The 14,765-nt window shown below is 46.6% G+C and overlaps 1 protein-coding gene across 8 annotated transcripts in view; it reads left to right on the top strand.

Moving 5' to 3' along the window:
• The window catches only part of PDE1C (phosphodiesterase 1C), a 570,553-nt gene that overhangs the window by 82,882 nt on the left and 472,906 nt on the right, over positions 1-14,765 (top strand). Inside the window, exon 1 of one of the 8 annotated variants that reach the window (XM_072764677.1) lies at positions 2,181-2,315. The exons of 6 other annotated variants lie outside the window; for them this stretch is intronic. In XM_072764677.1, the coding sequence (XP_072620778.1) occupies positions 2,231-2,315 (85 nt within the window). In that variant the 5' untranslated portion in view covers positions 2,181-2,230. Of the gene's footprint in view, positions 1-2,180; positions 2,316-14,765 lie in introns of those variants that run through there. One more of the 8 variants, XM_072764668.1, reaches the window with a different exon arrangement.

Below are 14,765 nucleotides of genomic sequence, written 5' to 3'. Positions count from 1 at the left end.
TTTCAGGCTCCTCACTCCAGGATTTACAGTGACACAAGAGAAGGTGGGTGCATCTGCTAAAGGTTTGGGAAAGTGGAAAAAATATAGGGGAATGGGAACTATTGGAAACTCCTGTTCATTACTATATTTAAATATGTATATAATATTTTAGGTGATATGCATACAAATTATATATGTAAACTTTTCTGTATAAAGTTAATGGTGATAACAATAATTAAATTATATTGTCATGGAGAAGAATTTTCTAGTGTCTGCATAATGAAACTCAGAGCCACCTGGCGATTGCACTAACTGAATGCCCACTATATGCCTGGGTTTCATTCTCTCACTTAACTCTCATTGTAAGATGAGGAAAGCAAGACTCACAAAGGTCTAGCGTCTTGCTCACAGTCACATAGCTGGTAAATGGTGGAACCAGATTTCAGACCCAGGTTTGTCTGTCTGTAGAGCCCTTTTGATGCTTTCGTATTGTAACCAGTGCTACTCTCAAGGAGTACCTCAGGGTTTGAGGCATCTCCTGGCTTCCAAGCTGTGACGTGCCATTCTGAGTGGCATGAGGTCCATGTCACCTATTGCTTTGTAGATCAATTAATCTTGATATTGACCTAAGCATAGTATTAGTGTAAGTGTGGGTCTAGGTCTTTCTTGAGACAATTAGTTTTGAAGTTCCAAAAACATCTGACATAAAAAAAGAAACACCCAAGTCTCTGAAAATAAATGGTGAATTGAAAGAGATTCAGTTGCCTAAGACATTCATTATCCTGGGGGCTTGAGGGTTTTATGGGTCCCTTGAAATTGTGTATAGCATACTGCACATGTATGTATATGTCTTTTTTTGGAGAGGGTTTCTAATTTTAATTAGGTTCTGAAGACATGCGGACCCACTGCTCCCTAACCTCAACTGGACCCAATTAGGAATATACCTGATTGTCTCTCTAAATATACTTGATTGATTGACTTCTGATTGACAAGTGTTTATTAATTGTGTCAAATGAAGTTAAATTAATTGTGGTCCCCCAATAACCTGAGCATAGCACTGTCATTCTACATGTGACACTGGGTGGACTCCACCAAGGGACTCAGCTCTGATCTCTTCGCTTGATCTCCCTGGTCCCTGACACAGAACAACGCAATTGTAAATCCTCAGTAACTGCTAGCTGGTGGGAGGGAATGATTTTCTCTGTATAAGCCCTGCCTACCAGTCACTCCTTCCAGTGGGACCCGTGACTGCCTTGGTGTCACAAAAAGAAACTACCGTGTCTTAACGCTGCAACAACTTTCTATCTGGAGTAGCTTAATCAAGGCTCTCAGGGCCCCAGTTTCCTTATCTGTAAGGAAGCTATAGGAGGGTTAGCTATAGGATTGGTAAAACCTCTCCCCTCCACGAAGTCCAGGAGTCTTATATGTGGCAAAACCACGTTGGAGAGAGCTGGGACGAGCCCCTAGCAATGGGCTACAACAGGGTTGTCAATTGCACGTCTTCGGCCTCCGTGTGAAAGCGCGTGGCCCCAGATACGGTTTGCTCTGACACTTATCTCTGGTGAGGGACTGTTGAGAAGTCATCTTAGGGGCTCTAGGCTCGTGGAGGGGACAGCTGCTGGGAGGAAGTGGGCGTGGCGATTTCACACCTCCCCCTCCTCCCTCCCCCCTCCCCCCCCCCCACCCCAGCTTCCTTGTTTGGAGTAAACTTTGGCAGCATCTGACCGGCTCCGAGGTTTGCTTTTCCATCTGTTGATGCGCTTCTTGGGAGCTCTCCCGCCTGCCAGAGAAAACATCTCCAAGAAGCACCAGAGGCAGGACGCCAGACCTCAGCCGCTCCCCTGAGCCCCCAAGCCCCACCAGCCCCCAGAGAGGGGCAGGCCGAGTTGTGAGACCAAACAGGCGAGCGCGCGGGCTGCGGCGCCCGCGGAGCACCGGGCGGAGGAGGCGGGAGCTCGGCGCCCCCTGCGCCCCCTGCACCCCCCGCACCCCCTGCACCCCCCTGCACCCCCTGCACCCCCTGCACCCCCCCCCGCACCCTCCCCCCCCCCCCGCGTACCCGCGCTCCGGGGCGCCCTCGCGCCCACCTGCACCGGCGGCGGGGATGGGGCGGCGGCGCCTCGCCCTGACCGCGCCGCGCTCCTAGCGCCTCGGCGGACTCGCGGCCGGAGCGTCGGGCTCGCAGCGGGCGGCGGCGGGGCCGGGCCGGCGGGGGCCGCGCGGAGGGCACCGGGGACGCCGCGGCCGAGCCATGACGGACGCCAGCGGCAGGAAAGAGGGCTTCAAAAAGTGCCGGAGCGCCACGTTCAGCATCGATGGCTACAGCTTCACCATCGGTGAGAACTTTCCGCGCCCCGGCCCACCCCACCGGCCGGCGGGGCCTTTGGAGGCGGGGGCCGGGGGCGCCCAGGGGGCGGCGGGGCCGCGGGCGGGGAGAGGCGGGTCCCCCGCGCCCCAGGGCCCCCGGCTTGCAGGGCTACACCTTCCCGAGCCGCTCGGTCCCCGCTGCGAGCTCTGCAGCGCGAACCCGAGAGGAGCGATAGGGACGGGGCTGGAGGCAGAGGGATGCGGGGGGGGGGGGGGGGGGACGGAGCCCGGGGCCCCGCAGCACCGCGGTGGGAAAGCCCAGGGGAGCCTTGGACGCGGGAGCCGAGGCAGAGCCGCGCAGAGCCGCGGATGGGCGCACCTGGACGTCGGGTCAGAGACCCACAGAAAGCCGGAGAGGTGGGGGGCGAGGGGTGCAGAGGCTCAGACAGGTGCGCGGAGGGGGAGGCAGACCGGGGGGTGCAGGCACCGGGGGAGGGAGGGGGGAGGGAGGGAGAGGAGGGGAGGCAGAGGGAGCGCCGGACCCCGCAGGGTGCAGGCACCGGGGGAGGGAGGGGGGAGGGGGGAGGGGAGGGGAGGCAGAGGGAGCGCCGGACCCCGCAGGGTGCAGGCACCGGGGGAGGGAGGGGGGAGGGAGAGGAGGGGAGGCAGAGGGAGCGCCGGACCCCGCAGGGTGCAGGCACCGGGGGAGGGAGGGGGGAGGGAGAGGAGGGGAGGCAGAGGGAGCGCCGGACCCCGCAGGGTGCAGGCACCGGGGGAGGGAGGGGGGAGGGGGGAGGGCGGAGGGCGGCGTGTATCGTGTTCCTGAAGTAGTTGAGGGAAAGCGGCCCGCGGTCCTCGGGGCTCCCTGTGGCTCCCTGTTTTCTTTCCTTCTCCAACCTGTTACCTGGAGGAGCACCAGAGGGTGTATTAGAGCCAGGACCACAGGGCTCTGACCCTCCGGTGGCTGATTTCGGAGAGAACAGTTCCCCGAGCTCTCCCTGCTGGTCCCCTGCTGTGCACCGTTTTGAAACAAGTGGCCAGAGGTTGCCTCCTCATCTCCCCGAGAGGTGGGCAAAGGGGAGGGGGTTTCCTTTCTGGAATGTCAGAGTTTGGAGAACAACAGGGCAAAGCCAGGTGCCAAGGAGCTGCTCCAGCATTTCTGCTTCTGTCTATGCTCAGGTTATTGTGGCGTTAAATCTGAACTGAACCTCCAAATCTCTGAAAATGAAGGGTCTGTGAATTTGCTCTTTGGTGGGCTGCAGGGGCTCCTCGCCCTGGTAGCAAGAAGTTGCCAGAGGGGCAAGAAGAAACCAACGGGGAGGAACTTATCTTAGGAACTCCTTTGTTCCTTTTAATGAAGTGGCCCAAGATTTCTGGGGCACGGACTGAACAACACACTGCTTCCAGAATTAAGTCTGAACTGCTTAGCCTGTCTCCTAAGACTCCCCATTCTGGCTTGAGCTCGCCTTTCCTGCCTCAACTGTCACTTTAAACCCGCGTCTTCCACAGACTTATCATCGCTTGCCCTTCCTCAAGTCCCAGGCTCAGAGCCTTCCATCAGGCTGTTTCATCAACCAGGAATGCCATTTCCCTAACTCTGCATTGAGAAACCTTGTCTCCCCCGCCTCTTGCTCACTGGCCACCTCCTCTGCTGTCCTTCTATCAGGAAGACGTTCTCTCTCTGCACTCCCTTGGCCTCATCATCCTTTGTGAGAGTTCACACCCTTGCCCTGAATCACTTATTTAGGCGCCTATGAAACTCTGTATAATTTATCTTTCACCTTCTAATGGTGATGGTGGCTGCTTGGGGAGTTTTTGTAGAAATGTAGAAATTTCTACATTTTGTAGAAATGATTTATTATCTTTAAATCATTAAAAGGCCATTGCCATGTTAACGTTAGTTTTCTTGAATCTGATAAGAAACTTCTAAAAGTGGTTTTTAAAGCTTTACCTAGTAGTTCCCTGTGAGGTCTTCTGAAAAGTGTGGCTTCTAAAACCCAGGTCCTCCCCCACCTAACCCCTTCCATCCTTTTGCTCCTGTACTCACTAGAAGAAATGGTTTAGCACATTGGTGTGGTCTGCTACTTAGAAGGGACCTCAAAAGTGAGCTGCTCACTTCCTGGTGAGCGAGCTGCTACCTTATTTCAGATCTCTGGACATTTATTCAGATACTCCTTTCCATCTGTCTTTCTTCCCTGCTTTCTTCAACAAATGCTTATTGAATTTTACTGCATTAAAAGATACAATTTAGGGATCCCTGGGTGGCGCAGCAGTTTAGCATCTGCCTTTGGCCCAGGGCGCGATCCTGGAGACCCCGGGATCGAATCCGACGTCGGGTTCCCGGTGCATGGAGCCTGCTTCTCCCTCTGCCTGTGTCTCTGCCCACCCCCCCCCCCTGTGTGACTATCATAAATAAATAAAAATTGAAAAAAAAATTTTTAAAAAAGATACAATTTAGCGCTATGCCTGCCACACAGTGCACATTCAATCAATGGCAATTGTAATTATTCAAGGCCCTAAGCTAATATCATGGGGGTAGGTTATGAAGATAAATCAGACTTAGAACTTGGTATTCAAGGAATTTGTGCTCTTGAGGTGATGTGACCTGTCCATATATGACTTTTTACTAGGTTAGAAACTAGTAAATACCTTAAGAGACATGTTAGAAATTTTAGGCCAATATAAACATTTGAGAAAACACAAATAATCAAAAAGGAAGAAGAAAATCACTTGTAATGTTATCACCCAATGCTAAATATTATTAACATATATTTATATACTCCTAGTACTTTTTTGTGTATATACTTTTTAAAACAAAATGCAATCATAATATTTGATAATCTATTTAAAATCTTATTAGCTTTGCTTCATGCTATATTTAAAGCATTTATTTAATCAGTTTCCTATTGTTGGTTATTTAGTGTCTTGATTTTTTGCCATAATAGTGGAAAAGGACTAAATATTTGAGAACATCCGTAAATACTTCTGAAGATACATTTCTAGAAGTATGATTGCTTAGTCTATGACTCTCTATTTTTGGGGATTTTAAAACACATTTATTGCTCAACTAACCTCTGCAAATACCCGCGTATACTCCTACAGCAGTTTATCAAGCTGCTCATACACTCACATGAATACCAGACACTATAATTTCAAAAAAAGTTGCTGGTTTGAGAGGTGGACAGAAGAATCTCAATTTCACATGTTATTTCACTTCTTTTGTAAAATTATATTTTTATTTCCTTTGCCTATATGTTTTTCCTCTGGGTAATTTTATAATTTACTTTAATTTACAGGTGGTCTTAGTGCATAGTAGTACATGCTAATTATACACAGAACTAATATATTAATTATAGATAACATATAAATATGATACTATATATTAATTATATAATATACACTTACTGTATATTAATCACATAATTATATAATTAATATATATCAATAATATACATTGTATATGCACAGTAGGCATGGAGCCTTGAACTTATGACCCTGAGATCAAGACCTGAGCCAAGACTCCTTAACTGACTCAGTCACCCAGGTGCCCCAACGCATATATACATATATGTTTCTGTGTGTGTGTGTGTGTGTGTATATGTGTGTGAATATATATATATATATATGTGTGTGTGTGTGTGTGAATATATACATATATATATATCCCCCTATATACATATCTAAGATGACCCTTGAACAACACAAGTTTGAACTGCACAGGTCCACTTATACATGAATATTTTCCAGTAAATACAGTATAGTACAGTACAATGTATTTTCTCTTTGTTATGACGATCTTAATAACAAATATAGCATGTCGTACATATAACATACAAAATGTATGTTAGTCAACTGTTTATGCTATCAACAAAGCTTCTAGTCAACAGTAGGCTATTAGTAGTTAAGTTTTTAGGGAATCTAAGTTATATGTGGATTTTCAATTGTGTAGTGTACTGATGCCTTTAACCCCTACATATTCAAGGGTGCCTCACTCTCTCTCTCCCCTTCCTCTCTCTTTCTTTCTATGTCTGTGTGCATGCGTGTGTGTGTGTGTATAATATTTGTAAGTGCTGTGTTATGTATATTATAAATATTTCTCCCAGGAAGGAGGACTCCTATTCCTGCCAACATCAGTGTGTGGCAGTTAAGACTTGCTTTGAAACATACAGATATCTGTAGTCCACACCCATAGTTGCCAGTGTTAGGGAAAAAAAATTTCTCTACCCTCTAAGATTCTTCTAGCTGAACTAAGAATCAAATTGAAATGAGACAGATAAACAGAAGAAAATCAAATTTAATTATGTACATACTGGGAATCCACACAGACATGAGGTTCCAAAGATAGTCAGACAAAATGAAATATGTATGTCATCCTGAACTGAGGAGAAAGAGGTAGGGGTCTGAAACTTCAAAGGGAAGGAAAGCAATTAACAAGAAGATGGAAAAGAGTAAATGTTTGCTAAACAAATGTTTGTTTCCTTGTTTCAGAAACAAGGGAGCATAGAGAGGAATTTTAACAAATCAACTTTGCTAAGTTTCTCCCTGTCTACTACCCCTTAGTTCATATTTTAAAAAATTTTTTTTAAAATTATTTATTCATGATAGTCATAGAGAGAGGAGAGAGAGGCAGAGACACAGGGAGAGGGAGAAGCGGGCTCCATGCCGGGAACCCAACGCGGGACTCGATCCCGGGACTCCGGGATCACGCCCTGGGCCAAAGGCAGGCGCCAAACCGCCGAGCCACCCAGGGATCCCCTGCCTTAGTTCATATTATAATATAGTTATCCATGGTTCTCTTCCTGGAGCAGGTACTCTAAATTCTTTTAGGCAGTTGGGTGGAGTGGGGGTGGAGGGGGATATCTAAGTTTCTTTCTAAGTCTTTTGGGCCTTGATTGTTTTCAGCTTGAAATAATTTGCATGCCAAAGTAGCACATTTTGGGGTGACCTGCCCTTGGCCCTCACACCAACTAGTCACATGGTTTCTCCAGGGTGGAGTAAGTAGACAGTCCCTCTCTTAGCCTTCCCTTCAAAGTGAAGTCTGTCTGCGAAAACCAAAAACAACTCTTCTTTTAAAACCAACTGAGTCGGCCTCTCTTAATCTCTTTTGGTACTCCTCACCACTTATTCTACAGATGAGAAAATGGGGCTCCAAGAGGGCTCTCACTTCCCTTCTCCCCTCAGTGATCATCTCTAGGGTGTCAGAAGAAATAGGTGAAGCCAAGGGCTAGGAGGATATGAAGTTGGTGGGGTATATGGCAAAGAAGCTACTTCCTTCAAAAATGAACCTGGTGGTGTGGAAAATTCTAGGCCTGTACTGAAACGGTGTTGCTAACAGAGGGATGTGTTTCCTGTAGCAACTGCCACTAGCTCCCTTGCCCTATGTTTCTCTCTGTGAGGTTGTCCCAGAGGAGGAAACATAAGGGTCCCCTAGACAGCAAAGGCCCTGGGGGCTGGGAGTGAGGGTTCCTGTTCTGCATTGGATTGTGGGAGCTGGGAACCCATGCTAAGTGGAGGAGGCCTGCTAATGGATGCTTCTGTCACAGGGCTTCTGGTGGGGTAGCAGGACTCTGTGGTAAATGAGGCCAGGGTGACTTGGCTGTATGCCCTGGGAGTAGGGCCCACTCTCCAGCCCAGGTGTAGAGGCCCCCGGTCACCCTTGGTGCATATGGCTCAGAGTTTTCTCAGTCCAGGGCGGACTCAGTGCTCATGACTTGTCTGCTTTCCACCTGCCTGTCGGTCTGGGTGGAGGCAAGACCTTCACACTTGTGAAATGGGGAGTGTGAGTCTCAGTTATGGAACTGTGGTGAGAATCAGGTGAAGTTATGCAAGAAAAAATTGCTTTAACTCTAAAATGCCATCAAAAAGCTTCTTGTTATTAGGAAGACTTCATACTGATTAAAAATCGTGCCCCCCTCTTGACAGCATTTACATTCCAACAAAGGGCAGATGTACCGTGAGCTTGAGGAATGAGGCCCTCACGATGGGGTTCTGATTGTCAGCCAGCAACCCGAGTACACAGTGTTAGAGATGTGTGTCTGCAGAGAGTTTGCATTTGTAGTGAGAAACCCTGAGCTTTGGAGTCACACAAATACTTATTGTGCTGGCTAGGCAAGTCAGTTAGCTTTTCTGAGCCTCAGTTTTCTTCTTAGAACGAATGGAGTAGTATCACCTTCCTTGTGGGTGGATCACATCCTGGATGTGCCTAAATGATGTGCCATGCGTGGTGCCTGTCTGTCACACTGTGTGTCTTTGCTCACTGTTCCTTTCCTTCACCTGAAATTATGCTGTGGCTAGAGCTGGCTCTGGCCAGGAATGGATGAGGGTTGGTGGTATGGTCTTGAGGGTTTGCGGGTGTGCTCTGGAGTAGGTTCAGCGATAGGTCAGCCTGTACTGGTGTGGGAGTAGCCACCAGGAAGCCCTGTACAACCATGCTGGTCCCCGGCACCAGACGGGAACACGAGCTAAGTGTGCATTGGGCACTCTTCTGCCATCCTATGGACTGACACTCCTCCCTAGGCCACACGGTGTACCTGGAAAGTTTACCTAGCCTCCTTGGACCTGGAAAGAATCCACCTGAAGCCATGGGGAAATTGGAGTAGTTCCAGCATTGCAGGAATGTCTTTCTGAGCCAGGCCTGTGGATCTGTCCCGGGACATAGAAGGAAAAGGGGACCAGAATGGTTATTAGAGTTTGGAATAGAACTAGCTCTGGAATTAGTCACTTGGGGTTCACAATTTGAACCCCATCTTCCTTTGGTTGTGATGTTGGAGAGGTGGCATCACATGGTTGCAGTTCAGTGTCCTAAGCTACGTTGCTGGATTGGAACATTAAATGAGATAAAATGCAAGTAGAGCTCCTAGGCATTGTCTTAGGCCATTTGGGTTGCTGTAACAGAATACCACAGACTCGGTGGCTTAAACAGCAGAAATTGATTTCTCACGGTTCTGGAGGCTGGAAGGCACCAACAGATTTGGTGTCTGGGGAGGGCCTGCTTCCTGGTTCATAGATGGCCATATTCTCTCTGTGTCCTCACATGACAGAAAGGTCAAGAGACCTCTCCGGCATCTCTTTTATAAGGGTGCTAATCCTATTTATGAGGGCTCTACCCTCATGACCTTAATTACTGCCCAAAGGCCCCACCTCCTAATATCATCACATTGGGGGTTAGTGTTCAACATATAGATTTTGGGGGGCACAATCTACAGCACTATTATTATTGGAAGTTAATAAACATCTGCTGAATATAGCACTGAACCAGACTCTGTGGAAGGGCAGGGCAAACCATGGGGGAAAATGCCTAGTATGATAGAAAACACACACTGGACTCAGAATTGGGAGTTGGGGTTAGTTTTTTACTAACTTTGCTCTTTAATCCTGGATGAATCACTTACCATGGGCATCAGTTTCTCCATCTGTAAATGAACTGGTTGAGTAAGGAAATCTCTGTGGTTCCTGCCACTTGGGAAGGAGGTGAGCCTTGAGTCCTAAGGGCCATCATAACTTTCCCAGAGTGGGAAGGTGCAGGGGAATGGCTAAATGAGGTGCACTGGGATTTCTGGTGAAAGATGCTTCACAGAGTTCAGTGCAAAGTAGAGGTAAATTGGATGTAAGACTAGCGAAGGGTTAAAATTATTCTTGGAGTAAGTAACCTAGATTGTGTGTATATAATTTGGTGTGGTAATTCTGATTCACAGTGAGTTTGATGACCACTGAGCTTAGACTCAAGGGAGGAAGCAAAGGCAAGTGACCATGATATCAAATCCTAGTGGGAAATGGAACAAATGGGTGGAGATTTCCAAGTGTGTGTTTGTCAGCAAGGTTAGGTCCATTCTGATGGTATAGGAAGCCTTCATGGCTTCAATTCACGTTCCTAGATTTGTTTATTATGAACAATAAATGTGATAATAGATAGTAGTTATGGGAGCATCTAGCATGGGTTCTGCTTAATAAATGCTTACTGGTTTTGAGAGGAGGTATGTACAGAGGTTAAGAGCATGGATTCTGGAACTTGACTACCTTGCTTTGAATTTTGGGTTCAGAGTTTTTTAGCTGTGTGATCTTGGACAAGTTACCATCCAAGAGCATCTCGATGTGCTCATCTGTTAAATGGAGATAATTATATTACCTGTCTCCTGGGGTGTTGGAAGATTAAATGAGTTAATGTACATCAAGCACTCCAAACAGCATGTGGTACATAGTAAGTTCTGTATAAATGTTTATTATAATATTTTTATGTTATTATTATATTCATAATATATATCCATAATGATAATATATTTCTACAATAATATTATTATCATGAGGTTAATGGTAATAACCAACTCTCAGGCCTGCTTGATCAAGTACTTATATGTACTGTTCTTTGAAAAGCTGTAATTATGGAAAAGCTGTAATTATGACCTTGAGCTTCTGTTTTCTGATGTTCAGAATTGGCATTTCTTACCAAAGGCATTCACTTTTGTGTCCTTGGGCATTGGTGTCCTGATGCTGTGTAGTTATTCTCGAAGAATTTATGGTGGACCTACAAATGCTCCCATCTTCTCAACCAATTTGTCATCTTTTAGGATTTAGTGTGTCACTTGTGATGGCTTTGCAACACAAGTCCCTAATTTCTAATTTCTAGGCCGTTTTTTTAGATGATTAGTTCTCCCAGGCCAGGATGGTAGGTAGAAAGGAAGATAATATAGGAGACCTGGGCTCTAGGCCCAGTGCTGGCTCATCCTGTCCCTGTGACTGTTGGAAAGATCATGAATTTCTTTGAACCTCAGTTTCCGCATTTGGAAACGGGCATAACAGTTCCTTCTTTGTTGTGTTGGGAGAGTTCAATAGGATGAAGAATGTAAGAACCTAGCTCGCTCTAGGTGCCCAATAATTGGTAGCTGTTGGTTGTGATGATGGAGAGGCCCTGCAATCAGGGAATGGGCAAGTCTCCCAGGCCCACAGCTGCTTTCCTGGATGGTGCTTGCCAGCCTGCCCCCTGGCTGCCTCCCACAGACCCCCACCAGACACTTATGTTGAGTGCTGGCAGGGCTGCAAGGCTGTCTTTGTTTTAGGATAGGATTTTTGACCAGGCTGGTATCTGGAATGCCTGCCTTACCCCAGCCCAGCGCTTCCAGCAGGGTCTGGGTAATTGGTGCCAGCTGCTCTGGGGAGAGCTGCTTGGCACTTCCTGTGCCATTTGGTGGGCAGGCTCTGGAGTGTGGTGGGAGCTTGGCCTGAGAACCAGGCCTTCCCCAAGGAGCCCTGGGGAAGTAGGGCTTGGAAGCAAAGTTACTGGAAGTTGGTTTTTATTTATGGAAGGGCAGTATCTGCTGAACAAAGGTCCAAACTACTCAAGACTCCATCCATGAAGATCAGTCCACACGTGCTGCTATGGAGATTTGTTTCTCTGGGAGGAAATCATGTTAATTGATTGGCTTTTCCTTTCTGCTTCTCTAGTGTGCTTTTTCTCTTCTTGATGATGGCATAGAGTGACTCAGGTGTGATTCCATGAGCTTGGAGAAGAACATAAGAGAAGGATTAGCTATCTTGGACTTGCATCATTACTAATCACCAGCATTTGTTTAGCATTTAAGAAAGGGCCTTTAAGGTTGTTTAATTCAGCTTTTGTAAGTGGGGTTGCAGATGGAGTAGTCCCTGATGAGTGAGGGTTTCAATGCAGGCCTTCAGGGTTCAGGTCTAGTCCTCTTTCCTATTTTATTATTTTTTGGGTTAAAATGCTGTGCTGGATCTGCTGAATTATATATTTTATTCATTAGACATATTGTCTATTGGAGATCATCTCAAAGAATTATTGTAGTGTATAAAGTAGAAAGAATGTTCCTTCTTTATTTTTGGACAAATCAGAAGTTGAATTGATTAGCTCTGATGTTCACCATTTATGAGATATGAATGGTGAGATATTTGACCACTCTCTTTACCTTTCTAAATCTTGTAAAATAGGAATAATAATATCTATATATGATTATGACATTTATATAGTGCTGGCCCAGTAATGAGACCCCCCCAGGTGCTTATAAATCTTACTTCGTTTACCTTCTCTTTTCTCTTTCCTTAGTTCATGCCAAACCTGAAGGTATTTGGCTGACTTAGATGCTTACCTTGTGGTCACAAAGTATAGCTCATTGTGTCTAGTGACTCATCTTTCTTAAACCGTTGGAAGTTACTTTAGATTTTCAAGTTTTAAGTCAGTAAGTTTTGAAGGGGGAATCCAACATCTCTTAAGGAGGGAACCAGCAGAAGTCTGTGCTGAAGCAGATCCTAACCATTTGCTGGGCCCCAGGGAAACCCAACCTTCCGATGAGATGCCTTTTCTTCCTTTCTCATCTGGGTCATTCATGAGGTCAACTGTTTAAGACAGTGAGAAAGGTTTAAAAGATGCAGAATTTAGGCCATTTGTGTAAGAATTTAAGCCTAGTCTTAGAGACAGTTTCAAAGAGGTTGTTTTTTGGGGGTAATAATGCAGTTATGCAAGTTGTTATCCCCATGTTGTTGATGATAATAACAAGGTTTTGCTATTTGTTAAGCACTTTTCCAAGCACCATCTTATTTGGTTGGCCAGTAACCTTGCAGGAGAACTATGAGCAGCTCCATTTTGTAGGTGGAGAAACTGGGGCTTCAAGAAATTTGAGTGCCTTGTTTCAGAACAGTGACTCAAATCCAGTTTCTGGACAGAAAGCTCAGGCATCTGAAGCAGAAATTTGGGAACCTAAGATTCCTTTTCCTGCGTCCTCATCCCCATCTCATCTAATTAGCCATCATGTCCTGTTGATTTTCTTCCCTAAACTCATTCTGTTTTTTTTGTTTGTTTGTTTGTTTTTTAAGTAGTCTTCATGCTCAGTGAGGGACTTGAATTCAGGACTCTGAGATCAAGAGTCATATACTCTACTAACTGAACCAGCCAGGTGCCCCTCTAAACTCTTTCCTATTCATACTTTCCCTTCCATCTCCCCTGCCGTAGTTTAGACCTCCTCTTATCCTACTGAGTTCCAATATTGCAATATTTCCAATTGGCCTCCCCTCCACACTCTTCTCAACACAGCAGCTAGAATGTTCTTTTGGAGCATACAACTGATCTCTCTGCCCTTCAGTTTGAAACTGTCCAGTATGAGACTTATGGGGAAAAGGCAGAGTAGGAAGATCCTAACTTCACCTGTCCCATAGATACAACTAGAAAACACCCACATCAGTGTAAATAACCCAGAAAATGACCCAAAGATGGGCAGAACAGACTCTCCACAGCTAAATGTAGAGAAGAAGACACATCAGAGTGAGTAGAAAAGGCAGAGATGCAAATGGGAGCTCAGTAGGCCCACAGGGACTGTCTACAGGAGGGAGAGATGTTTCAGACTCAAAGAGAGGAAGGAAACAGACCCTCACATCAGGGACCCCAGGTACTAGGAACTTGCATGGAGAAGATGAATCTCCATAATATTTGACTTTGAAAACCAGAGGGGCGAAATTTCATTAATTGTTATAACCAGTGAGGCTTAACACCTGGAACTTTAAAAATCAGTAGACTGGGCTCTGGGAGAGCTGGAAGGGGGATAGGAAACTGAATCCCTGCCCTTAAAGAGACAGCACAATCGTCCTGCTGAGATACAGCATAGAAGCAGCAATTTGAAAAACACCTGGAGTATGCAGGGAGGAGATTTGTTTACTAATCTTAGAGCATGTGTTGGAGGGATCATTCAGAGACTCCTCTAGGAACAAAGGAGCTGGTGGGCACCGTTTTGCTCCCCTGCCCCTTGCCTAGACACACACAGACACCTGCAGGAACCAGTGTGATGCCAACACTCACTACCTAACTTGCTAACACTGCTCACTCTGCTCCTCTGTGCTTCTGTGGATCCACCCCCTCACCTCCCCTATACACCTCCTGTCCCTGGACCTTTCTGGCACCATGCACTTTGCCCCCCATGCTCTCCTGAGGACTTGTCCCCTCCAGTCATGTGGCAGGAGTTTTCTAAAGCAGCTCTGGGTCTCCTTCTACAAAAGACCTATGCAAATCTTATTAACACTGCATACCCTGCCCCCATGTTCTCCTGCAATCCTTTGCCCTCCAATACACTCTTGGCCAAAGCCCATTTAAAGTGGTGCCATAAGCCTAGCAGTGTGCAAGCAGCATTGACAGGGGACAGTATAACTCCAAAGTGACTCCTGCCCTGGGGAGATAACCGTACACACCAGTCCATCTGTAGCCCCATCAGTGGGCTAGGGACAGACATCTGGTCAGACTACAGGTGCTGCCCCAAATGAAGGCTTCTTAAGAGACAACACAGGAAAAGTACCTTGTAGTTCAGTGCTACTGCATCTCTGGTGAATGCCTGGTCTGACTCAGTCAAGCCCAAGCAGCCTCACAACTGGCCCACTAACAACATGGAGACAAAACCCTGCTGACATCAGGCAAAAAGAGACCTTGAAGTCAACTGGACTGAAGGCAAATGCAGCTCAGCGACAACAGTAGGGTGTACACAATG

The sequence above is a fragment of the Vulpes vulpes genome, chromosome 7 (genome assembly GCF_048418805.1).
Source record: "Vulpes vulpes isolate BD-2025 chromosome 7, VulVul3, whole genome shotgun sequence".
In the NCBI taxonomy this organism is placed as follows: Eukaryota; Metazoa; Chordata; class Mammalia; order Carnivora; family Canidae; genus Vulpes; species Vulpes vulpes.
This window is presented reverse-complemented; position numbering and strand designations above follow the sequence as displayed.